This window comes from Pseudochaenichthys georgianus, chromosome 16 (assembly GCF_902827115.2).
Source record: "Pseudochaenichthys georgianus chromosome 16, fPseGeo1.2, whole genome shotgun sequence".
NCBI lineage: Eukaryota > Metazoa > Chordata > Actinopteri > Perciformes > Channichthyidae > Pseudochaenichthys > Pseudochaenichthys georgianus.
Genome location: NC_047518.2, coordinates 40,683,920 through 40,711,290, shown reverse-complemented (window position 1 = coordinate 40,711,290; position 27,371 = coordinate 40,683,920). Strand labels below are relative to the sequence as shown.

At 43.0% G+C, this 27,371-nt stretch overlaps 2 protein-coding genes and 1 long non-coding RNA gene across 5 annotated transcripts in view; 2 read left to right on the top strand and 1 right to left on the bottom strand.

Annotated features, from left to right (window-relative positions):
- The window catches only part of chd4b (chromodomain helicase DNA binding protein 4b), a 64,427-nt gene extending 58,090 nt beyond the window's left edge, over positions 1-6,337 (bottom strand). For both annotated transcript variants that reach the window (XM_034101676.2, XM_034101677.2), the window contains exons 1-6: positions 6,127-6,337; positions 5,662-5,868; positions 4,925-5,040; positions 3,073-3,366; positions 181-296; positions 6-105 (exon numbers count right to left, since the gene is read on the bottom strand). In XM_034101676.2, the coding sequence (XP_033957567.1) occupies positions 6-105; positions 181-296; positions 3,073-3,366; positions 4,925-5,040; positions 5,662-5,725 (690 nt within the window). In that variant the 5' untranslated portion in view covers positions 5,726-5,868; positions 6,127-6,337. The remainder of the gene's footprint in view (positions 1-5; positions 106-180; positions 297-3,072; positions 3,367-4,924; positions 5,041-5,661; positions 5,869-6,126) is intronic.
- A 1,931-nt stretch (positions 6,338-8,268) lies between these two features.
- On the top strand, positions 8,269-9,239 carry LOC139435517 (uncharacterized). The gene is made up of 3 exons (XR_011644767.1): positions 8,269-8,372; positions 8,727-8,818; positions 9,199-9,239. It is a non-coding gene; the product is annotated as an uncharacterized lncRNA (long non-coding RNA).
- Positions 9,240-18,054: 8,815 nt separating this feature from the next.
- Positions 18,055-25,695, top strand: wnt4b (wingless-type MMTV integration site family, member 4b). 2 transcript variants are annotated; one of them, XM_034102830.2, is made up of 8 exons: positions 18,055-18,198; positions 18,605-18,758; positions 19,281-19,365; positions 22,751-22,882; positions 23,683-23,825; positions 23,931-24,071; positions 24,428-24,590; positions 24,975-25,695. In XM_034102830.2, the coding sequence occupies exons 1-8, from the start codon at positions 18,110-18,112 to the stop codon at positions 25,142-25,144; spliced, it is 1,077 nt and encodes a 358-aa protein (XP_033958721.1). In that variant the 5' UTR covers positions 18,055-18,109; the 3' UTR covers positions 25,145-25,695. The 2 variants fall into 2 exon arrangements, with proteins under 2 accessions (XP_033958721.1, XP_071062279.1); XM_071206178.1 differs by having other exon boundaries at positions 23,683-24,071.
- The last annotated feature ends 1,676 nt before the right edge of the window (positions 25,696-27,371 follow it).

The window sequence follows — 27,371 nt, the reverse complement described above, 5'->3', positions numbered from 1 at the left end:
AATACCTTAAGCGGGTTGTTGGTGCTGAACTCTCTCCACTTGGCCATCATCAAAGTCATCATCTTGGACACGGCAATTTTGGGGTTCTTTGATGCAATTAAAGGTCTAAGGACAAAAAGGGTACATCAAATAAAGTGATCGATGACTATGACTATATCATGTACAAAGGTGTGTGCTTACCTGACAAACTGGCTGAAGGCCTTGTAGTTGGTGAGGGAGCTGTAGTCCTCCTGAGTGAAGACGTGGTCGATGTCCTTCATACCCCAAGTCTCCAACAGCTGGATGGAGCTTTTCGGCTGAGGAGGAAAAGAGATGTGAGTTTGGGAAGTCAGCTCTGAAGGAATTAAAGGTCCCTATTATACCGTTTCTCATCGATATATTATAGGACTCAGATATATACAGAACTTGTCTCTGATTGGCTGAAACACCAAACAGATCATTGCAGAATTACCCATAATCCCCTCTGTTTCAGCCCTGTTTCCAAAGTGCTGATTCTCTGTCTGTTACTTTAGATGAAAATAAGGAGCCCCTCACCACGCCCCTCTGAGAGAGATCTGGTTACAAAGAACTCAAAAGCCGCGTTCACACTGCGGTACTTTTCCCACAAAGGTTCATGCGAACTTAGTTCATGATCGCGTTCACACCAAAAAGAGCCGGTACTAAAAGTAGTTCATGCGAACCTTTTTACCCCCTCGAAAGTCAAAGGGACTTTCGAGCGGCTCTTTTTTGAGAAAAGAGCTATATTTCTGATTGGCTGGGCGGATTGCAAACCACGCCCCGTAAAACTCCCAAAAAGTTTTGTGAAGCCGCCATTTTATTATCCTCGCATTAGCATCATTAGCATTAGCCCATCGCAGAAACGCAGAGAGACTAACTTAGGGAGGTGTGTGGCGCAGTGGGTTGTCCGTAGGTGTTCGGAGCAGGGGGTCACAGGTTCAAACCCCACTGCAGTCAGCATGTCGTTGTGTCCCTGGGCAAGACACTTCACCCCAAATTGCTCCTGTGGTGATTGTCCACAGTATTGAGTATGTAAGTCGCTTTGGATAAAAGCGTCTAAAAAGTGACATGTAATAATTATGGCAACACAAAAGAAAACATGGGAGCGGTGGAGATGAGGAGGTGTCGGCGTTCTGGCGATTTACTCGGAAGGCTTCAGTAGAAGCTGCTGGGACTCCCAGCAGCTTCTACTGAAGCCAGTCCCCAACTCCGGGGACTTCCGGCCGGGGACTTTGGACGGCAGTATACGCCGTGAAGTGGTTTGCGGCCTGCCAGTAAACCCAAAGCAGAAGAAGAAGAAGTGACGTCAGCGGCTTCATTTGCCTAATCCTCCCCCAGGGACTTTTTCCGGTGTGAACGCGATCTGTACTTAGTTCATGCGAACTAAAGAGTTCGCATGAACTAAGTTCGCATGAACCTTTGTGGGAAAAGTACCGCAGTGTGAATGCGCCTAATGGTGCTCTAGGAGGAGATTCAGGTGATAAGGGGGGGGGGGGGGGGTTACCTTGGTTGCTGATTGGTTAATGGTTACACAAGACAACACATCGTCATGACATCATAAAGTGGCCAATATCTGATCAGCTCATTTTCAGACAGGTTTTTATAGAAATGGATCAAAAAGAGAGAGAATCTTTGTTCCTGAAACTTTCAGAGTCTTTTTCCACAGAGGGGACACATGTTGATGTAGAAGAGACATGAAGAAGAGGGGACACATGTTGATGTAGAAGAGACATGAAGAAGAGGGGACACATGTTGATGAAGAGAAATGGAGAAGAGGGGACACATGTTGATGTAGAAGAGACATGAAGAAGAGGGGACACATGTTGATGTAGAAGAGACATGAAGAAGAGGGGACACATGTTGATGTAGAAGAGACATGAAGAAGAGGGGACACATGTTGATGTAGAAGAGACATGAAGAAGAGGGGACACATGTTGATGTAGAAGAGAAATGGAGAAGAGGGGACACATGTTGATGTAGAAGAGACATGAAGAAGAGGGGACACATGTTGATGTAGAAGAGACATGAAGAAGAGGGGACACATGTTGATGTAGAAGAGACATGAAGAAGAGGGGACACATGTTGATGTAGAAGAGACATGAAGAAGAGGGGACACATGTTGATGTAGAAGAGACATGGAGAAGAGGGGACACATGATGATGTAGAAGAGACATGAAGAAGAGGGGACACATGTTGATGTAGAGGAGACATGAAGAAGAGGGGACACATGTTGATGTAGAAGAGACATGAAGAAGAGGGGACACATGTTGATGTAGAAGAGACATGAAGAAGTGGATTTTGCATAATAGGTCACTAATGGCGCTTTTCCACTGCAGGGCCTCGCACGGCTTAGTACGGTATAGTTAGGCCTTGGTAGGCCAGGCTCACTTTATGCTGTGTTTCCATTACAGTAACTATAGTAACGCAGTGTAGGTGGAGCCGTGACGTCATCTTCAATGTGAAACATAAAACCAACATCAGCCGTTAGCTGTTAGCCCTCAGAGCTCACAGCTCCTCATATCTGTTCAGAAACTAGACAAAAGTTAAACAAGTTCAAACCACAGACTGCCTGTGTCATGGAGAATACAGTCGCTGGGTTATTTATGTCTGGAGGCCGTTGTTGTGAGTGTGGACGGTCGGAGCAGATACTGCGTTAGCTTAGCCGATCTCCATTCAGAAAACACGCATTTAAAAAGGTGTTTCGCCTGCCGTCTGTCTGCAGACTCGTCAAAGCATTAATTCATGGTTTCTACTAACCGGTATCGGTATGTTGTTACTTCATCATTTTGAAACGTGTATTTCAATTAAATCACGGTCAAATATGTTCATCTTGTTGTAGTTGTAGCCCCCTTGCCAGCGATTCTCTCACTAGTTTAGCATACTCAGCCCGACTCAGCCCGGTTGTTGGCCCGGAAAGAACCACGATTTTATGGGGCCAGAAAACTGTGAAAAAGTACCCGCTAGCCGGAACTACGCCAAGTGGAAAAGCAACCAAAAACGGACCGGGCACGGCACGCTTAAAGCGAGCTCCGCGCTGTAGTGGAAACGCGCCATAACTGATCAATGAGTATTTACCAGACAATCCTCCTCATCATCCTCGTCTTCCTCTGGTTCTGGATCTTTGCGTTTGCTCTTGGAGCTGGAGGAGCCTCCTTTCTCTGATGATGCTCCTCCTCCTCCTCCTCCTACTCCTCCTCCTCCTCCTCCTCCTCCTTTCTTCTTCTCTTTGGCCGAGCTGGAGCGCCTTTTCTTCTTCTTTCCAGGAGCGTAATCACTCCCTTCACTCTCTGACCGAACACCTGCCTCTCCTGCATCTCTCTCTGCAGCTTCCACTCCCATCCGGGGCTCTGGGGAGCTGACGGGCAACTCCTGCAACACACAGAGACGCTATGCAAATTAGACAAAGACAGTGGTGCTTATATACCTTTCTATATTTAAGAAAGTGCCATCCTTTTAACTTCTAGTGATAATTGTGCCGCTAGATTGGGAAATCTGAATGGATTTTTAATTAGTCGACAAGCATTTTCAAAAAAAATATACGATTTTTGTAATTATTGTTCATTTAAAACGTTTACTAAAGAAAATAATTAGGAAACAAGAAATAAAATCCATTTCAGATGCTGGAACAAGAGAAGCTTCTGATCAGATGTTTCTTTAAAAAAGTCTCATAACGATTAACTGATTATCAAATAATTCATTTAATTGACAAAATGCTGCAGACCGTTATCATATCCCTGTAAACTGAGTACATTTGGGTTGAACTGTTGTATACATCAGCTTTTTAAATGTTTTCAATGTGGAATCTGACATATTATACAAGGCATTGTTAACCGTCGGCTGCCCCCTGCCCTCTCTGGAACACATCTCCACCTCCCGCTGCCTCAGCAGAGCAAATAAGAAAGCCCAGCTCTCACCCAGGTCACAGACTGTTCTGGGAGGAGATACGGGAGCTTCAAGTCACGGACAAACTGTTTCTACCCCTGGGCTGCTCAACCACCACACTTAATGCAATAACCGTAACCATCTTCACACATATACACATTTTAAATGCACTTTAAAAATTATTTTTATATCAACATTTTTAACTATCCATTCCCCCCGTATGATTGTTTATGTTGTCTGTCCTACTGCCATGTTTTTAATGTCATGTATGTTATTGTCCTACTGCCGTGTTTTTAATGTCATGTATGTTATTGTCCTACTGCCGTGTTTTTAATGTCGTGTATGTTATTGTCCTACTGCCATGTTTTTAATGTCGTGTATGTTATTGTCCTACTGCCATGTTTTTAATGTCGTGTATGTTATTGTCCTACTGCTGTCCAAAGTACCTCCTAGGTGCTGCTTGCATTTAATATAAACACATAACCCTAACCCTTCACGATCAGAATCAGCAGATCTGTATTGGTCCGACAAAAGGGGAAATCTACATTGTTACAGCAAAAGTAAAGAGACAAAAATAGCTTACATTACACAATTTACAAAATACACATCCAGTACAGGTAAAAATATTAAATGGCGTGACTTTCACCTACTTTATCCGAGACCTCTTATTGATAATAATAATAATAATAATAATAATAATAATAATAAATGGGATTTGTATAGCGCTTTTTTTAATGCTCAAAGACGCTTTACATTAAATCAGAACAGAAACCAAACAAAGAAAACTAAAAAACATAAACAATAGTCCTAATCCTAGTGCAGAGTCAAATGGGCGGGGTGTAAAAAAAATATCTTAAATTACAATTTACAAAATACACATCCAGTACCAGCACAAATATTAAATGGCGTGACTGTCACCTACTTTATTCCAGATACTATTTAGCCCTTGAAAACAATATATACATGTGTGCACAATGTTGGGGTGTACAGTACCACCTAGTACAGCCACATTTAACATGTTCCATTAAAACGTTGTCACACTGACCTCTCTGACCGGCCTCTGCCTCTTGCTGCTCCTGCTGCTCTTCTTCCCTTTCTTCTTCTTCTTGGACTTTGGGATCTCCTCTACATCAGACACAGCATCCTCCTGCTCCTCCTCACCTGTGTGTGTGTGTGTGTGTGTGTGTGTGTGTGTGTGTGTGTGTGTGTGTGTGTGTGTGTGTGTGTGTGTGTGTGTGTGTCAGATCAGAATCAGAATTAGTACCACAGAGGGGAAATGTACATTGTTACAGCAGAAAAGAGCCAAAGACAGCTTAATGTTACCTCAGAAGCATGTATACAAAGTATTAAAGATTTTTTTTAAAGTATAATAATAGTGTGTGTGCGCGTGTGTGTAGGACACCTGTCATTATTGAGAAAGAGTAAAGCACGCGGACAGAAGCCTTGCTGTAGGCCACGGGGAACAAACACACTGCTGACACGCGCACGGGCACGAGCTCTCAAATACCCGTGCACGCACCAACACACTCATAACGCCACAAACAGAACAGGTTGAAACTTGTATTTCCTGCGGTTTTAAAACTTTGACAGCTTACATTCGACCTCTCACACACACATTGGAGTTTTACAGAGGAGTTAAAATAATAAAACTATTAACATTTGCTTTACAAGTTGGGCTAACTAGAGCTAATGACGAGTGGCGGACTGGCTAGCTTAAGCTAACGTTAGCTTTGAGTCAGAGATGGACCTTCTTCTTCTCTTTGGGATATAAAAGCAGCTCACCGTGGAGAAGTGAGGACTCCTCCGCGGCTCCGAAGTCTTCCCTCTCATCCTCGCTGCCCGACATGTTGTGCAGCGATTTAATTTCACGTCTTGCTGGTCTGATTAATCCCTCCTAAACCTTGCTCCTCGGTCGGCGAGGGAGGAGGGAAAATGACGTCGGACCGCCGAACCGGGGGTGTCCGGGCAGAAGGGAGGGGGCGGTGGGTGCTGTGAAATAAATAATGAATAAATAAAAAATGCATTGGTTGCTAATCCCATTCCTTTCCCCTCATATCTGATTACTCACAAAGCGTGTGATTGACCACCTGCAAAATAAGTTGTCTATGCTTCGACATGTGCAGATATTAGGATATCTCTCTCTGCACAGGAGTGAGTGAAGTTTAACTGGCATTATTCTCAAGTATGCAAATTCGCCCTGTCGAGTTATAAAGGAAAGTTAAAGCCTTGCAAAGCTGAGAAACTTACCGGTCGAGGTGTGCTCTCTCTCTGTCTCGGTGCAGGAATCAATAGGTTGTTTGTGTTGTCATTTACAGCTCACCCATGAAGCCCCGGATGTAGTAATAATCAAATATTACAGATACAAATAAAGAGCCGTCAATGACCCAGAACACGTTGCTCTTCTCTCCCCCAGCCTCACAGGCACAGCTTAGCTAACATCCTCACTAACACACAAAGGGGGCAGACATCCCATAATAATCCCCCCCCCCTCCCACACTCACAGGACTCTGCATAGTTACCTCGCAACGGACAGACCATAATACTCAGCCTACTGCCCCCACCCCCCACCCTCCTCTCCACCACGCGCACGTACGCACGTATGCCTACACTGCTGCACATGCATGCACGAGGCACATTGCATGCAAGCACTCCTTCCCCTTTTCCTATGACTAGTCCCAGCCCCCTTAGCAACCCCGTTGTCATGGTGACAACCCCCCCTCCTTCCCTGCCCACCTCGACAGACCATAATACTCAAGCAGTACCAGCATGCATCCCATAATATACAACTCCAAAAAACACATGAAAAAACACACGCACACACACACACACACACCAGTCACATGGTCCCAGGGGAGCTCAGGTCCACCGGTAACAGACCATAATACTCACTGAGCATCCACCTGGGAGTGCCAAGAAGTCAAAGAGCTTCACTTTGGTTGCTCCAAAACACAGGAAGCCTGCAGGCAGCAGAACTGGATCAAATACTTCTCGAGGCCTTCTGATGTTATTACAAACTGAACCACATCATGAGGCTTTCACTTTATCGACAAGTCCTTTGAATGCACCGCAGGCCAACAGGTGGGACCGTCCACCACAGAAATTAGTGGCAGGTGTACATCATATAGTATTTGGATGTACTGTGCAGGTCAATTGGGAGGACATTCATTCATAAAACACAACAAATGCTGCATTCAAGTTCAGTTTGATGTAAAGGAGATTTGAGGAGTTGCTACACATTGGAGGCACTTTGAAAAAGCAAAATATATGAATGTAAGAGTTTTAATCAGAATGAGAAATCCTTTATTTGTCCAACAGCGGGGTAACTTCCAGCATAACAACAATAAAGAGACGAGACTAACACATTAAATAAAGAGGCTAAAACACGCCTTAATCAAATATGGTTTACATAATACCAGTATATTGATGTGCCGTGGTGGGATGCACGTCAAAGGTGAGTTGATCCATTCATAAAACACACAAAATGCTGCATTCAAGTTCAGTTTGTAAGAAGGTTTGAGGTGGTGCACATTTGAGACACACTAACACAGTACATTAAATATGACTGTGCAATAAATGGGCTTTTATCTTCATAATCCCAGTATCTTAATCTGCAAATGGTGAGTAAATTCATTCATAAAACCACAAAAACATGTTGCCTTCATGTTCAGTTTGTTTGAATACGATTTGAGATGCTGCACATTGGAGACATATTAAATAATGAGGCAAACACACTTGTAAAATCAAAACAAATATGTGTGTGGGTCCAGAAGACAGATTTACAATTTGCCAGTACCCTGATCTGCTGTGGGGGTCGAATGCAGGTCAAAGGTGAGTAAATTCATCCATAAAACACACAAAATGTGGCCTTCAAGTTCAGTATGCATCAATAGGATGCGTGAGATCAAATGTTACATTCATTCTTGCATTATTTCTATTCTATTTGATTTGTATTTACTTGCACTATCTGTTTTATTGTGTTGCACTGTTGGAGGAGCCTGTGACCTAAGATTTTCATTCACATTTCTACACTGTAGCTATGTACACATGAGAACCACAGTGACGTCCTAAAACCCGGAAGTAAGTTAGCATTTTTACCACTTCCGGTTCCTTCAACAAAAAGCAATGCAATTTCCCTATTTGATTTTGGAAAATAGCTGGAAATAAGGTCTGTGTTTGACACAAATTAAAGAGACAGATCACGTTTTGTTCTACGACATTACATACATCAGCATTGACCCCACTGATGATTTTTGAAGAGTTTACGTGTCTGAAAAACGATGGTTGACATGTGGCTGAATAGGACTACAGAAGTTGTCGAGGCCGTTTTACGTCATAGAGTGGCGAAGTCCCTCCCCTTCCGGTGGACCCCCTACACCCCATAGATATATATAAACACTAGATGGCTCATGGGAGATTTTCCAGCGTAGCTGACCGGCCGCCATCTTGCTACAGTCAACAGTTACTCTGATTCGCGTTATGGTAGCTGTTGTCAGGTGAGTGATCTGCACAAAAATACTCTTAACTCACTGAAATCTTGACTGATTTACAAACGGTTTGGTTTATTATAAACATGATTAGCATGGCTATGATACAGGATGCTTGGACATGTTGAAATTGCAGCTTTTCTTTGTGTATGTGGTTGTATTTATTAGCTGGCTAATAACAAGAGGCTGTCAGTGAGACCTAGTATTACAAAGTTCACCCAGCAACTTTACACCAGTGGGAGAGGCAGAACTGCTCTTTCTTTTCAACACAACTTAAGTTACACATGATTTCTTCCAAGTGGTTTGGCTTGTTAAAAACATCTTGCATTATGATACAGGAATTTGCTGGCTTTGTGTTTACAGAAGTACCTGACTATGCCGGACTTTTGTGCAGCCTACGGATGCTCCAATCACCGCAGTCTGGAAACAAGAACCCGTGGGATCACCTTTCACGTGTAAGATATGACAATATTATGACTAAAATCAGGATAATCGTTAATTACTTAGTGGATGTATGTACATTACAAGTCCTGCTACACAGGATCAGTGGGGCTATGTGAGATAATAGTATTGCAAGATTGTTGTTGACCCAGCCTCTTTAGAATATGTTGTTACCATTTCTTTACACAATTATTTAATGTTTCTATTGGACACCTTTTTTATTACTCTTAGTGTGGTTGTCTTATTCTTAAAGTAGGCTATACATACATGCATACATACCAAAAATATGATAATTTCGCTGTGTTTTTTGTCCTACCCTTAATGTTAAAGGAAAGAAGTGAGGAACATATTGACAATAATTTATATATCTGGCTACCTTTCTCATGTTTTTAAGGTTTCCCAAAACCAAAGAGAGGAGGAGGCAGTGGGAACTCGCCTAAGAAGGGACGGTTTTGTTTCCTGTGACAGGACACTGCTCTGCAGTGAGCACTTCAGGAGTGAGGAATTTGACCGGACAGGAGACGCAGCACTATGTTCCCCACATATGTTTATGTTTGCTCAGTCTAATAAACCCATAACATGGTTGTGAAAGAATACCAAAGCTGAGGCTGGACGATGATTGATTGTTGGTGCATATATTGCATAGGGGCAATATAGGGAACAATTTAAACAGTGGATTTTGTGATATATCAGCCGGGGTGAACCAGACAAACCACAAATGACTACAGAAGGACACAAAAGGACACATGGTACAGTTTATATTATTCTTGGTCTTTTTTCAATAACATATTTCAAAGGTTCTGGATTTGTTTACAAATTAAACTATACAAAACTAGGATGATATGAAGATCTCAAAAATAATTGTGATAAATTAGACAGAACTGGCCTGTCTGTGAGCACATTTTATGTTGGTTTGGTTCTTCTGATAAAGGTGTGAATATCTAAATAATATACCAACATATGCTATTGTCATTAGTTGTGTCCCTGTTCTTAAAGCTAAGGCATTGCTAAATTAACAACTCTTGGCTTACAGAGTGGTAACATGAGACCGATTTTTATATATAAAATATAAATGTATTTTAATTTTATAATTTATTTTAAATATTAACAATATAATAAAATAAATGGAAATATATACACCGGCAAATATTTAATATAAATACCTTGTGTGTGTGTGTGTATAGCTATTGCTTTATCTGATTAATGTTATTTTCATATGAAAGTCCATGATTATAAGTATGCAGTATCATAACTACATCTTTGATGTTTATAAAAAACCAAACCGTTTGAAAATTGGTTGAAAATTGAGCAAGCTATGGTTATTTAAATAGTAAACCATAATGTTATGAATGAGAGAACTGCCTGTAGCAAGATGGCGGCCAAGTGGCAACGTCGGTCTCCATTGGCCAGCAGCGCGGGTGAGTCATCTAGTGTTTATATATATCTATGCTACACCCTACCCCTCCGTTTGCGCGTTCACGCGGAGGGTCCGCCATATTAGGCGCGTTCACACCGCAGTACTTTTCCCACTTTAGTTCCGAAAATAGGCGCATTCACACTGCGGTACTTTTCCCACAAAGGTTCATGCAAACTTAGTTCATGCGAACTCTTTAGTTCGCATGAACTAAGTACAGATCGCGTTCACACCGGAAAAAGTCCCTGGGGGTGGATTAGGCATATGAAGCCGCTGACGTCACTTCTTCTTCTTCTGCTTTGGGTTTACTGGCAGGCCGCAAACCACTTCACGGCGTATACTGCCGCCCAAAGTCCCCGGAGTTGGGGAAGGCTTCAGTAGAAGCTGCTGGGAGTCTACTGAAGCCTTCCGAGTAAATCACCAGAACGCCGACACCTCCTCATCTCCACCGCTCCCATGTTTTCTTTTGTGTTGCCATAAGTTAGTCTCTCTGCGTTTCTGCGCGGGGCTAATGCTAATAATGCTAATGCGAGGATAATAAAATGGCGGCTTCACAAAACTTTTTGGGAGTTTTACGGGGCGTGGTTTGCAATCCGCCCAGCCAATCAGAAATATAGCTCTTTTCTCCCAAAAGAGCCGCTCGAAAATCCCTGCTCTCTAGCACTTGGCTCCCATAAAGGTTCGCATAAACTACTCTCTTTTTGGTGTGAACGCGATCATGAACTAAGTTCGCATGAACCTTTGTGGGAAAAGTACTGCGGTGTGAACGCGCCTGTTGAGGGCTGTCCCAAACCAACGAGTGTGGAGTGGTGTGAAGTGGGCTATCAAGCCCTCAAACAGCGTCTGCAGCGGTGCTGACTTGTTGAGACCGGTCTCTACCTGACCGAAGTCACGCTGTGTGTGTCCGTGTTACGTTCCCTACTGGGCTAGGGGAACCAGGGGAAGCAACACAGACCAGAGTGGAATTGGTAATAATTATAAGTGGCTTTATTATAACCCAGTGTAAAACAAATGTCAGACAAATAGCTTGAAACAAACAAAAAAGTCAACGGCGCCGACTTAACTATGGACCAAACAAAGGAGGACTCCAAAAGGGAGTTTGTATGATCATACAGAGTAATAATAACTTAAAAGGGAAAACAAAAACCTCACGTTAACGTGGTACATGTAAATGAAAAGGCTGCACAAAAACACAGCTGCGGGTCAACAGGCGCTACGCTAACCTGAGTCTAAGCTAACATATTACTTGAGCTAACATACTTCACTAAACACACACTGCTAAACAGTATACTAATCACACAACACTAAGTACACACTGCTAAGCATACTAAACACAGGTGATTCACAGTGTTAACGAGCACAATGAGTAAGTACAACAAGAGACTAAGTGCTGTCAGGAAACACGCTGTTTACAAGTAGTTACAGCAAACATCCACTGATACACTGCGATGTTAACAACCTCATGATGACCTCATATGTTTTTAACTTAGGATCATACCTGTGTTTAGTCTAGAAAAAGGTAAATGTGTGCATTTTATTATAAAGTTGTGTATATTTACAGACTGTTGCAAAAACTAAGAAGCTTATAAACATCAGGTTTAAAACTAAAAGAGCTTTACAAAAAAGTGAATGAAATATGTTTGGAGTTTTATTTGAGTTATTAATTTACATTTTTTGTCTAACGGCCCGTCCACACTACAGCTTAAAAAAAGCTTGGAGCTGGGCGTGTCTGAAGCTCGACCAACAACCAATCACATGAATCTCCCGCCCCTGACACGCAAGCAGCGGTTTGATTGGCCAGAGCTTGTACTAGCATATGATTTGATTGGCTGACGCTTCCACCGAAAGCTTCAGAAGCTTCAAAAGTTGAACATTGCTCAACTTTTGCAGCCTGAAACGCCAGGAAAGCTCCACTCTGCTTCCCACAATGCAGTTCGGCGAAAAGTGACGTCACCCCATTAAAAGTGAATGGGCAGACGCGTTGGAAACCGTTTTTGAAGCTGTCGAAGCTGTAGTGTGGACGGGCCGTTAACTTTTGAAGCTTCTGAAGCTTTCGGTGGAAGCGTCAGCCAATCAAATCATATGCCAGTACAAATCATATGCCAGTACAAGAGCCAATCAAACCGCTGCTTGTGTGTCAGGGGCGGGAGATTCATGTGATTGGTTGTTGGTCGAGCTTCAGACACGCCCAGCTCCAAGCTTTTTTTGAAGCTGTGGTGTGGACGGGCCGTTAGAGATGCTGATTTGAAACCGTTGTTACATACAGTTGCGGCAGAGCCATTCTCTGAGTTGCGGCATTTCCTGTTTCTGCCGGAGAGAGGGGAGGCCGTCCCAAAGCTTGCCGCTGTATTTACGGCCAGTCCACACAGCGGCGTGCGTTGAAGCTTCCAACGCTTCTGCCCATTCACTTTGAATGGGGTGACGTCACTTTTAGCTTTTTTATTAGCCTTAACATGAAGTAACATTAAGAAACCCAAAATATTAAACAGTAAGAGTAGTAGTCATATTTCGTGAACCCTTTGAAGAGTACTGTCACACCGGTGTGATCATTCTATAATACACCATTTAAGCCCGGGGGAGAAATGCTAATGCTAGCATCGGCGATATTTTGTACTTCACGCTATCTGCACAAATGGTTGACATTAAACATTAAAAAGATAAGGCAGTTCAGAGAGAATCAAAGGAAGGCAGGCAGGCAGCTTTGCATGACATTCTTCTGGACGTGTTTCATTGTGGTGATGGTGAGGGTAGTCAATCCCTTGTTTAGCAAGACAGTAGTGACGGCCATCTTGGTGACGTCTGTGTTGTTGTGCGAGAGCAGAGATGTAGTTCATTGAGCGTTTCACACAAAAAAATGTGTTACTTCACAGTTCTACGACACGTTTTAATTTTTTTGACTGGCAAAATTATCTTTTAAATTGACAAACATCATATGTGTAATTCGTGGCACAATTCAAACGGGATTAAAAGATAATCTTTCTTTTTCCATTGACTTCAATACATATTTTTTCCGAAATAAGGTCCCATGGAGGTCCACCGGAAGGGGAGGGACTTCGCCTCTCTATAGCAAAGATTTCTAGATTGTATTTCCTGCACGGCGGCTTCAGTAGATATGCTAAGAGAGGAGGGGCAGGAAGCGGTTCAAATATGAGCCCAGAGGCCTTCCACTGCTTCTTTTACAACTATGGCCGCTCTGAAATATTCTCACTGTAGGCTACGGTGCATACAGATCGCATAGCAACAAAGGCTATGTCTGGCCGTTGTCTGTTACTATCGCTTGAATGCCCCTCACATGTATGCGCGTGCATGTACACTCGCATGCATCGCCGTCACCAACACCTCCTCCTACATCCCATATGCACTGCCATTTTTCCACCTCACACACCCTCCTCCAGCCCCCCAACACCACCATCCCATAATATTCATGGGGCGTCCATTCCCTCTGCCCCCTCCCCCCATGTGCACACAGCTCACCGCGCACTCTGCCACCCCCACTTCCCTGCCTGACAACACCACCGCCCGCCATCCCATAATATACATGCACACGCACCACACACACACACCCATACACAGCAGTGCGTGCAGCTCTTTGTTGGCAGAGATGCCTGAGCAATGTGAGAGTTCTCATGCACATGCAGTCATGTTTTTCAGCCTGCTGCTGATTATTTCCTCCGCAGTGCTGAGGCAGGTCGCCCTCAACTGCAGAGAAGTAACGAAGGGAAGGAAGGTGACAGTGAAAGGTGGCGGGTCACATTGCTGTCTCATAATGACCTCGGGCGGAAATAGGTTAATGAGTCACTCTGAGGCCCATCATCCATCCCAGCGTGCAGAGGTCAGTGTGGAGTCGCCCCACCTCACTGTAGACTCTCCCAAAGTCTGCTGCTGCCTCCCCGGTATATCAATCAATCAATGTTTATTTATATAGCCCAATATCACACATGTCTCAGTGGACTTTACAGTTTGCACAGAATATCAATATGACACCCTCTGTCCTTGGACTCTCACCCTCACATCGTACAAGGAAAAACTTCCAAAGAAGTTAAACTGTCACAGTTTAAAGGGAAAAATGTAACGGATAGACGTGCAATAGATGCCGTGTGTAAATTGAAAAGATAATACATTTACAACATAGGTATAGTCCAAATGCATGTGTCTATAAGAAGAAGATGAATCCAGGTGGATGTCAATAATCCTGTGAGATAGACAGTGTGCTGCTGCCTCCCCCTGTTTAGAGAGAGTCTGATGCTGCCTCCCCCTTTATAGAGAGAGTGTGCTGCTGCCTCCCCCTGTACAGAGTGAACACAAGTCATCTCCATGTGTATGTCACGCTGACGCTTTAACAAGCATCTCTTTAGGCTCTGCAACCTGGCTACAGTCAATCAGTACAGGACCGTTTCAGCATGATACAATGTCCACAAAATGGGGGAAAGATAAAGATAAAAAAAAGAGGGCAAGTTATTTACGAGAGAGGGGTGAAGGGATGAGCATAACAGAGGCGCCGGACATGACAGTGGCCAGCCCATCACCATGGCGTTGCTGGGGGAGATGGCGGAAGACGTCACTTGAAGAAACAGGGGACACAAAGGAGGGAATACGACATGAGGAGGACAAAAAAAAGGAGGGAAGGGGGCCTACAAGAAACCTGTCTTTGCAGATATAGACACAGGAAAGTGTGTGTGTGTGTGTGTGTGTGTGTGTGTGTGTGTGTGTATATGTGTGTGTGTGTATATGTGTATGTGTGTGTGTGTGTGTGTGTGTGTGTGTGTGTGTGTGTGTGTGTGTGTGTGTGTGTGTGTGTGTGTGTACCTGCAGTGTGTGTGTGTGTGTGTGTGTGTGTGTGTGTGTGTGTGTGTGGGATGGGATGGGGTGATCAGTTACTCAGGAACTGGGTGTCAGAGGGTTCAGGTAAAACGGGCCACCAAATCCTGGACGGAGACCACAGCAAAGTTTGCAAATGTTTTCGTTCCAGTGCCGCACTGTCTCAACTGATTCAACAAAGGAGGCCTTAAAGGCAGTAAATTACGTTTCATCAGGTGCGACAAGACGGTGGCACAACTTCTTTTTTTTTTACTTGAATGCCCTCTGGGAATAAAGAGATGTCTTTGAACTTGCAATACATCAAACAATTGCTAATTAATTCGCAATATAGCTTCTGTTTTTTTTTTTAAATAAAGTGCCCCCATCCAAATCAGCCAATACTGATTAGGCCTTTACAACTAAATATCCATAAAATAATAGATATTACAGCACAAAACAAACACAGTATGCGCAACAGTTGTACAACAAAACAATTGTTAAAAGTGAGTAAGGACCAAAATAATAATAGACAGCAGTCCTGCTAGCTTAATCTTAGCGGTAGGACAGGAACAGCTAGCACTTGTGCTAAAGCTTTTTCCCATGTTGTCTCCTTTATCATTATGATTTAAATGTGGTTTATCTTAACTATTCTTAGCTATCTGGGTTATGATATACCCTACTTAGACGCAGAAGCTGAACATTACAAATAACGGAGAAAAAAAGCCATATAAACTAGCTAGCTCGCTAAAAGCTAACTAGCATCATTTAGCAGAGCGGCAAAACTAGTGGTAAAAAAAAAAAGCGTAGTGGATTCAATATATTTATTTGATAGATATAGCCAATAGTTTAAGTTTGATCACTCCTCACACATATCTGGTTGTGTCATAAAAGACCTTCAGTACTCTTTTACAACTCTTACAGTCAAAAGAAACACACATTTTTACAACATTGAAAGTCGAGCAGTAGCAAAGGACAGTGTTAGGCAACAGATTTAAAATGATAACAATGTGATGTGTCCTTTCTCGATAGATATGGATACTATTCTTATATTCTTATTCTTTTAATGTTACATCACTGGCTAAATATATAGAAACAAAATGAGGGGAAACTATGAAATAAACTGCAAACAAGTGCATTTATATAGTCTAAATGTAATGCCATGTGATTCTTAGTGCATTATGAATAACACATTGTTTAGAGCGCTTCAGGTTCCCTTCTTAACTACTAAACAAATCCATGAACAATGTAATTTTTTTCCTGAGTTTATGTGTCACAAACCTGCTTTGTTATTCTTTACTGCTTTTCCCTAACCCCGGTGTAACACCCATCCACTTTCTCTCTATGCCCTCTTTTCCCTCCTATCTGGTGATTTATTTGCCTCAGTTCCAATATTTGTCAGCAGTGTGTTTTCTTCCCCTTGTCTAAATGTCACCCCTTCTTCTAAGACAATATAGGGAGTGGGAGAGAGGGAGAACGAGAGGGCAAATGCGGGGGAGATAGAGGAAGGGGAGGTGGGGTGGGGGGGGGCAACTCGTAAAATGAGTAACAAAGTTTGGGAAAATTAAACATTAGGTGAGACACTTTTTCCCATGCATGTACACATACGTGGAAACATAGTTCCTGGTGTGAGGATTTCTTACAGGGACTTCTAGCGGATCAATATTCCTGCAAAGTTTTTTCTAAAGGGGAAACAAAAGGCTTTAGTTTGTCTTCTCATAAAATGTGTCTCAGCAGCACATGCACCCCATGCAGGGATTGAAAACACATGGGACAAAGACACACATATCTTTGTGATAATCATTCAAAGTGCATTACCTAAAGTGCAGAGTCAGATTTTTACGTCTCATGCCAACCTCAACACAATAGAAAGCATATTACACTCTTAATACTTACGCAGTGCAACTATTATCCCACCCAAAGCGTCCCCCTCCCCTCCCTCAGCATGACGCCTGTCCTCTCTCTCCCACCCTCATTCTCTACCTCCTTTATAACCCATCACTCCCATCTCCCTGACTCACTTATTCCTGCTGTTTCAACCTGTGGAGTGGACACATTTGTTTTCTGGAGACAAAACTCAATACTTGCTGACACAATGTTTTTGTAAAAATTGACTTTTACTAGCACTCTCAGATTTTTTTTGTTTCTGCTGAAGTTTCTACTGATATGTTCAATTAAATTGGACATGTGGACTTATTTTTGCGTCTAAAGGATGCTTGCAGTTTGTCAAACATTCCTGTGAGCATGCTTTTGCTGTCAGCACCAGTGCAAGGGAAGAAACTGATGAATAACTTTTACTGATTGAAATTGGGATTAAGTTTCAATTTGATCAACTTGTTAAGAACAAAAGTAGGATAACTGGATACCACAGGACTATGAACTGGTAAGAATCAGCTACTTTTGCAAAACTAAATAAATAAAATGTGTATTCTGTTGTAAAGCTGCAGAATCATGATCACAAAGTTTAGAAATTAAATATTAATAATGCAATTTTTCATGATTGAAAAGGAAAAATAGGATGATGGACTTTTGAATTTTGTCTCTAACCTGTGAATTTGTAATTTCAACAGATATGCGGGGATCATCCCCAAAATCTGAGGGAGAAACATAAAGCAACACACAGACGGACGGACAGACAGACAGACAGACAGACAGAGACAGACACAGAAACAGAGAGACACAGAAACAGACAGACACAGAAACAGACAGACAGACAGACAGACACAGAAACAGACAGACAGAGAGACAGAGAAACAGACAGACAGACACAGAAACAGACAGAAACAGACAGACACAGAAACAGACAGACAGACAGACAGACACAGAAACAGACAGACAGAGAGACAGACGGACGGACAGACAGACAGACAGACAGACACACACAGAAACAGACAGACACAGACGGACGGACAGACAGACAGACAGACACACACAGAAACAGACAGACACAGACACAGACGGACGGACAGACAGACAGACACAGAAACAGACAGTCAGACAGACACAGAAACAGACAGAGACAGACAGAAACAGACAGACAGACACAGAAACAGACAGTCAGACAGAGAGACAGACAGTCAGACAGACGGACAGTCTGATGCCAACTGTCTTCACTGTCAATCTCACGGCACCACTCCTCCTCCTGTTGCTATGGGCAACCCACCCCACCATGGCAACCAACTGGCTGTAAGTCTAGCGTGCGAGCGAGGAAGAGAAAGAGGGAGTTTGTTTGTCATGCTATAACTTTTAAAAGATGGTGACATGTCTCTAAATCTCTTTCAGTCGCTCCCCTCTCGTTCTTTGTCTCTCTCCTGGTGACCTTTTCTCTTTTCTCCCTCTCTGTGTCTTCCCCTTGTTTCCATCCTCTCTAAAACTCTGCCCGGTCGTTACCTCTTCATCCTTTCTGTACCCTCCTTTCACTTCTTCGTGCGCTCTTCCTCTTCCACCCCCCCTGCCTCATTATGCATCCATTTTGCCCCCCTCATGCCCAATCATTTCTTTTTCCACACCTCACCACTCCCCCTTTTTCTTGCCTCATTATGAATCCTTGTTGCCCCCCTCATGCCCAATAACCCCCCTCTCTGTGCCTCAGCTCCCTGGCCAGGCTGCCCCGCTCCAGGCCCGTGTCCGGCGCGGCTCCATGTGCCCGGCTGAGGGGGCTGACCCCGGGGCAGGTGGGGGTGTGCCGGGCGCGAGGGGAGGTCATGGAGTCCGTACGCAAGGCCGCCGAGATGGTCATCGAAGAGGTAAGGTCTCAGGGTTGATCAACATATCCTCAGTCTAGAATGATGCACTGATACGGATTCAAAAAGAAGGATTGTACATCATAATGTTTGCAAAATCACAACCAGTAAATCTATATGCATGTATCTAATGGTTACCGTTTTACAAAGTACAAATGTATTTTCTTGTTTGTTGTCTTAAAAATGCGTCTTTCTCGATGTTGAAAACAGAGTTGCTGTGAGGCAAGAACAAATGGAGACTTGGTCTTAAAATAAAGTATTATTATACAAACAAATGATCCCGATGTCTTCCACACAGTGAGGCTTACAGTTCATCAGTTATTAGTCTTAATAATAATAATAATAATAATAATACATTGCATTTCAAAGCGCTTTTCCAGGTGCTCAAAGACGCTTTACAGTGGTGATAAAACATGATAAAATAGAATTTAAAAGTTATTAGAACAAGATAAAATAACATTTAAAAAAGTTATTAGAACAGCAATCTAATCTCACTGCTTTGTGTGTCACGGTTTAACTCTAAAGTGCCAGCACCAGTTCAGGAATCGCCGCTGGAACTGTTCCACCACCTCACGAGGGATCAACGTTTTTGGCAGAGTCATGAACCAAGGTATCTAAACATGTAATCGAATCACCTGAAGACTTACCGCATCACAGACCTACATTTTTAACAAAGCCTTCAGTTAGAGCTGGCATTTTATTTTTATGGTAGTTCATTTGAATGTTTTATGTATTTTTATTGTATCTTATTTTATTTGTATTCCACACACTATCTTGTCATTTTGCTGTAACTCCATCATATACAATGTTGTTGTTTGTTAATCTGTAAAAAGCCCACTGAGACAAACGTGTTTTGTGATATTGGGCTATACAAATAAAGTTTGATTAAGTTTAGTTTATTTGTTTATAGTGTCATGGACAGTCCCCATTGATAAAAAAACAGGGAATGGGGCAGCTTTAGCCAACATTGCTAATTTCCAGCTGTTGCCAGATGATAATGGACACCCTTAAAGGTCACCTATTATGCAAAATCCACTTCTTCATGTCTCTTCTACATCAACATGTGTCCCCTCTTCTTCATGTCTCTTCTACATCAACATGTGTCCCCTCTTCTTCATGTCTCTTCTACATCAACATGTGTCCCCTCTTCTTCATCAACATATGTGTCCTCTTCTCATGTCTCTCTACATCAACATGTGTCCCCTCTTCTTCATGTCTCTTCTACATCAACATGTGTCCCCTCTTCTCCATGTCTCTTCTACATCAACATGTGTCCCCTCTTCTTCATGTCTCTTCTACATCAACATGTGTCCCCTCTTCTTCATCAACATATGTGTCCTCTTCTCATGTCTCTTCTACATCAACATGTGTCCCCTCTTCTTCATGTCTCTTCTACATCAACATGTGTCCCCTCTTCTTCATGTCTCTTCTACATCAACACGTGTCCCCTCTTCTTCATGTCTCTTCTACATCAACACGTGTCCCCTCTTCTTCATGTCTCTTCTACATCAACATGTGTCCCCTCTTCTTCATGTCTCTTCTACATCAACATGTGTCCCCTCTTCTTCATGTCTCTTCTACATCAACACGTGTCCCCTCTTCTTCATGTCTCTTCTACATCAACACGTGTCCCCTCTTCTTCATGTCTCTTCTACATCAACATGTGTCCCTCTTCTTCATGTCTCTTCTACATCAACATGTGTCCCCTCTTCTTCATGTCTCTTCTACATCAACATGTGTCCCCTCTTCTTCATGTCTCTTCTACATCAACATGTGTCCCCTCTTCTTCATGTCTCTTCTACATCAACATGTGTCCCCTCTTCTTCAACATGTGTCCCCTCTTCTTCATGTCTCTTCTACATCAACATGTGTCCCCTCTTCTTCATGTCTCTTCTACATCAACATGTGTCCCCTCTTCTTCATGTCTCTTCTACATCAACATGTGTCCCCTCTTCTTCATCAACATATGTGTCCTCTTCTCCATGTCTCTTCTACATCAACATGTGTCCCCTCTTCTTCATGTCTCTTCTACATCAACATGTGTCCCCTCTTCTTCATGTCTCTTCTACATCAACACGTGTCCCCTCTTCTTCATGTCTCTTCTACATCAACATGTGTCCCCTCTTCTTCATGTCTCTTCTACATCAACATGTGTCCCCTCTTCTTCATGTCTCTTCTACATCAACATGTGTCCCCTCTTCTTCATGTCTCTTCTACATCAACATGTGTCCCCTCTTCTTCATCTCTCTTCTACATCAACATGTGTCCTCTCTTCTTCATGTCTCTTCTACATCAACATGTGTCCCCTCTTCTTCATGTCTCTTCTACATCAACATGTGTCCCCTCTTCTTCATGTCTCTTCTACATCAACATGTGTCCTCTCTTCTTCATGTCTCTTCTACATCAACATGTGTCCCCTCTTCTTCATGTCTCTTCTACATCAACATGTGTCCCCTCTTCTTCATGTCTCTTCTACATCAACACGTGTCCCCTCTTCTTCATGTCTCTTCTACATCAACATGTGTCCCCTCTTCTCCATGTCTCTTCTACATCAACATGTGTCCCCTCTTCTTCATGTCTCTTCTACATCAACATGTGTCCCCTCTTCTTCATGTCTCTTCTACATCAACATGTGTCCCCTCTTCTTCATGTCTCTTCTTCATCAACATGTGTCCCCTCTTCTTCATGTCTCTTCTACATCAACATGTGTCCCCTCTTCCTCATGTCTCTTCTACATCAACATGTGTCCCCTCTTCTCCATGTCTCTTCTACATCAACATGTGTCCCCTCTTCTTCATGTCTCTTCTACATCAACATGTGTCCCCTCTTCTTCATGTCTCTTCTACATCAACATGTGTCCCCTCTTCCTCATGTCTCTTCTACATCAACATGTGTCCCCTCTTCTCCATGTCTCTTCTACATCAAAATGTGTCCCCTCTTCTTCATGTCTCTTCTACATCAACATGTGTCCCCTCTTCTTCATGTCTCTTCTACATCAACATGTGTCCCCTCTTCTTCATGTCTCTTCTACATCAACATGTGTCCCCTCTTCTTCATGTCTCCTCTACATCAACATGTGTCCCCTCTTCTCCATGTCTCTTCTACATCAACATGTGTCCCCTCTTCTTCATGTCTCTTCTACATCAACACGTGTCCCCTCTTCTCCATGTCTCTTCTACATCAACATGTGTCCCCTCTTCTTCATGTCTCTTCTACATCAACATGTGTCCCCCTTCTTCATGTCTCTTCTTCATCAACATGTGTCCCCTCTTCTTCATGTCTCTTCTACATCAACATGTGTCCCCTCTTCTCCATGTCTCTTCTACACCAACATGTGTCCCCTCTTCTTCATGTCTCTTCTACATCAACATGTGTCCCCTCTTCTTCATGTCTCTTCTACATCAACATGTGTCCCCTCTTCTTCATGTCTCTTCTACATCAACATGTGTCCCCTCTACTTCATGTCTCTTCTACATCAACATGTGTCCCCTCTGTGGAAAGAGACTCTGAAAGTTTCAGGAACAAAGATTCTCTCTCTTTTTGATCCATTTCTATAAAAACCTGTCTGAAAATGAGCTGATCAGATTTTGGCCACTTTGTGATGTCATAACGATGTGTTGTCTTGTGTAACCATTAGCCAATCAGCCAACCAAGGTACCCCCCCCCCCCCCCCCTTATCACCTGAATCTCCTCCTAGAGCACCATTGAGTTCTTTGTAACCAAATGTCTCTCAGAGGGGCGTGGGGAGGGGCTCCTTATTTTCATCTGAAGTAACAGACAGAGAATCAGCACTTTGGAAACAGGGCTGAAACAGAGGGGATTATGGGTAATGCTGCAATGATCCGTTTGGGGTTTGGAGCCAAACACTTCAGAGACATGTTCTGTAAATATCTGAGACCTGTAATATATTGATGAAAAACAGTATAATAGGGGATCTTTAAAATCACAATACAGCTTTTGATTTGATTTGATCACATGCTTTCTTCTGGTTGCAGGGACTCGTGAGGCGGCCTTTGTCCACGCCCTGTCCTCTGCAGCCGTGGCGGTTGCGGTGACGAGAGCCTGTACCCGGGGGGAGCTGGACCGCTGCGGCTGCGACAGGAAGGTCAGGGGGGTCAGCCCCGAAGGTGAGCTGGACCCCTTTGCATGATAATGTGACATAATGTGGGAGGCTGTGGCGCAGTGGCCTAGGGCAGGTTCAAACCCCACTGCAGTCTGCATGTCGTTGTGTCCCTGAGACACTTCACCCCAGATTGCTCCTGTGGGGATTGCCCACAGTATTGAGTCGCTTTGGATAAAAGCGTCTAACAAGTAACATGTAATGTAACTCCGTACTGTCTGACACACGTAGCAAAAAGAATGCTGCTGATTTCGATGGGTTAAACTTTGGAAAGTGTCGTGCTAATGTCCACATGCCGGACAGAGAGAGCAGATATTTTCAGCTGCTTCCGTGTGATCCAGTGTTTATGTTTCAGCTTTAAATTCAAATGTGCGGTTGTTACATGAAGGAATACAATGATATTGATACTGTTTTGGAGCGATACTGACTGAAATAGCTTGATCAGCTAATAAAATCTATGTTTATATATGTTAAATGCACATTATACTGCAATTTATAACCAGTTGACCTTTTTTACATTTTATTTATGTTCATTTAGACATTTTTTATAGTAATTAGCGGGTTTATATTTTCTTAATTTGTTGCATTTATTGTGAAGTTAGGAAAGCAATTTTTAAGTCAAGTCTAATGTTGCCTTGGGAAAAGATCCAATTCACTTTTAACCAGGCATATGTCTTATTATTTAAACATTGGCATGGGATCAGTACCTAATTTGGGCCAATAACAAAAACCCAGGTTGAAAAAAGTTGGATGTGTTAATCCCTAGCTTTAAGGGTGCACATATCCAAATACTCTGTCCCACCTCAGGCTTCCAGTGGTCGGGCTGCAGTGACAACCTGTCCTACGGTGTGGCTTTCTCCCAAGCATTTGTGGATGAACCAGAACGAGCCAAAGGGGTGTCAGCGGGGCGACCACTCATGAACCTCCACAACAACGAGGCAGGCAGAAAGGTTGGTGCTCACGCCTCTTTGCCTACATCTCAGTTACTTTCCGAGACGATTTCATCCGTGAGACTTGATCTTCTCTGCTTTTATTCCCCATCCTCTCGTCCTCAGGCCATCCTTCACAACATGCAGGTGGAGTGTAAGTGTCATGGCGTCTCCGGCTCCTGTGAGTTGAGGACCTGCTGGAAGGTGATGCCTCCTTTCAGGCGCGTCGGTGTGGTGCTCAAGGAACGCTTTGATGGAGCCACAGAGGTATCAGACTACATGTTTTAAGCTGGTAACCACATGTATAAGTCACATGAGTTGAATTAAAGATATATATATATATATACATATTAAAGAGGATACATTAAAACCATAAACAATAGAACACAATACCCCATAGGAGCCCAATGTAAATAGATATAAAATGCTGTCTGCTGAGGTAGCAATCTAGCTTTTTTTAAGGATGAAGATATCTTACGGCAACAGTCCCAATAAATGTCTAATGCAAGCGTTCTTTGCACAGGGGACGTTATACCTTTTCCCTACAGGCAGTACATGGAAGTGGTATTTGAAGCCATGGCTGTAGTTGTCTAATCTTGCCATCCTCCCCCTCTTCTCTTCAGGTCCGCCTGACTCGTATAGGATCCAGAACGGCCCTGCTCCCCCGCGACCCGCAGGTCAAACCCCCCGCTGCCAGAGACCTCCTGTACCTCACCCCCTCTCCTGATTTCTGCCACCTCGACCCCGACAACGGTATCCCCGGCACTGCTGGCAGGAGGTGTAACGGTAAGATCAACGTGAAGGGGAAACAAAGAGAGATGGCTAAAGTACACACATTCTTTAGTCAAGTAGAAGTACAGATACTCGTGTTTAAAAATACTCTGGTGAAAGTAGAAGTACTGACTAAACTTCTTTACTCAAGTAAAAGTAAAGAGGTTTTGAAATGTACTTAAGTAAAAAGTACCCATAACCACCAACTGTTTTAAAGAGTACCTGACCTCCCTTTATATTGGTGATAAGGTGTGGGGGGGGGTTACCTTGGTTGCTGATGTAGATGTAGAAAAGACATGAAAAAGTATAATAGGTGACTTTTAACGATGATGTAAAGCACTTTGCCTCTGTCTGAAAATGTGCTATATAAATAAACGTACCTTACCTATTGAAACACAGGAACCTCCCGCCTGGCCCCTGACGGCTGTGAGCTGGTGTGCTGCGGGCCGGGGTACAGGGCGGGCCGGGCGGAGGTGGTGCAGCGCTGCTCCTGCAAGTTCTCCTGGTGCTGCTCCGTCCGCTGCCAGCAGTGCAAGAACACCGTCACCATCCACACCTGCAGAGTCTAAAAGATCCCCGAAACACAGCGAGCAGAAAAGACCCGAACAAACCACCCGACAGACCAATCTGAACACAAGACGGGACGAGGACAAGATAGACAATAGCACACCTAACACCAAATTATCCTTACTCTGATCTTAATTGAACTCATTTTCGACTGACACTGTGAGGCTAAGTTTGAGTACATGTATCAAAAGCTTCAAAAGTAAATAAGTGTGCAGAAACAGACACTCTCAACTGTCATCCTCTCAACAAAACTGACAACGCTTTTAAAGCTGAACTTAACCATGACTAACAGGGAATCATTGCAGCACTGTTCTTATCGTGACATAGACTAGCAGGTCTTTATTTACTGTATTTATGTCTTCTGGTTTATTTATTTGTATATCAGAGTCTTTGCTTTAATTCAGCGGCATCTATATAGCAAAAGAAAATAACGTCTACTTACATCAGAGTCTGTCTTGTGTTGCGCTCTCCTTCATGTTCCTGCACACGCAGTGCTTTTAGGGCTGTTCAAGAAAACCTAATAAATACAGTAGTTTTATCCCAAAAAACACAATACGTTTCCTGAGTTTCTTATTCACCAGAAGTTCCTTAAGATGTTGTTACACTTGAAACATGCTTTTTGGGGTTTTCCCTTTCCTGTAGTGTGTCATTTATATATATATGTAAATGGTCGGCAAAGGCTAAAATCCCCATGTTCCCTCCGTGCTGCATGAGAGCAACATTGCACAGTTGTAGTTTAGAGGCGTTCATGGGCTGTGTCTTTGTTTTCCGAGCTCCATTTCTTTGGCCAATTAGTCAAATGGCCGTTGGTTTTTCTTGCCGATTGGCTTATTCCCACGAAACGTATACACTACTCTTTGGTAAACACAATATTTAGACCGGTGCTTTTGCGTGATTTTTGGTGGACAAACTACATTTTACAAATCTGTTCTTTAACTTAAAGGTCACCTATCATGCTATCTTTAGGCAATAGTGTAGGTCTCAGATACAGATACATACAAATATATAAAAAACATGTCTATGAAGTGTTTTGCTCAAAATACCAAACAGATCACCCATTCTAGCCATGCCTCATATCCCTCTGATTCACTTCCTGTTTCAAACGTGCTGATTTTGGGGGATAAAGCTTTAAAAAAATAAAACATTGATAAAAAAGGAGGGGTCTGAGCTCATGCGGGACCCGGCAGCTACTGTCTAAACTAAATGCTGCCGTGATGAAACGCCATATCATGGATTATCAAGGATCTGAAACAGTCTGGAGCTCAAAGGCTTTCTCTCTTGCCGGATACACCACAAGGTGAGTTCCTTTCTACTTTCTGCTTCTTCACACACTTGGGCTGAAGTCGAATAGTCCATTTAGCTTAGGAACCTTCCTAAAGGAGTGAAATGACCCGGAAGTCCCTCAGTGGCAGCCATGATAAGTGCCGTTCGAATTCTCTAGAATTATGAGAATGATAGGAAAGGAGGTTTCAAACTTCCTTTATAACCTCCTTTAGCTTAGGAACCACTGGACCTCCCTAACTGACAGGAGAAGCGAAAATGCTGCCCCACAATGCCTTGCAGCCGCAGCATTTGCCGTCACTCAACAGTCGGCCGTTCACGGAAACAACCGATTATGACCGAGAAATTATATCATGAAAGTTAAGGTGCTTATTAAGCATTTTAAAACATAGGTGGTAAGTTGCCAAAGTGCTTTGTTTTGAACGTTCATCAGTATTATAATCAAAAGAGAAATATGAACGTTAGTTTTTACTGAAATTATCAAATAAAGTCAACATTTCACAGTCTTTACTGAGCTGTGTGGAGTTTGTTCAACTTTTAAAAGATGTCTGAATGGTGATATACACATGATAGATGTTAAGGACTAACGTTTATAATAAATACATCTGTATTGATTTTAAGATCTTTAGTTCATACAATCATACGTATTGAGATCATTTGTATTAATGTGGACCGGAGGGAGAGGGTGACGAGCATAAGTTTCACTTTCCTTTTTTATTTCAATTCCAACTTTGGTCCTGAAGAATATGTTTCTCTGTTGTCCACGTTCATAAAGCAAAGCAGCAGCATCAGAGCACGGTGCAGAGTCTCTAGATGAGTCCCTCGTTCTTATTAAACATCCATGTCGTAGTCCGCTGTATAGAAAACTGTGGTTTCCATAGTTTCCCCACAGCAGCAGACGCACACAATGACGTCCGCTGGCGCATCATAAACACGTCGGATAGTGAA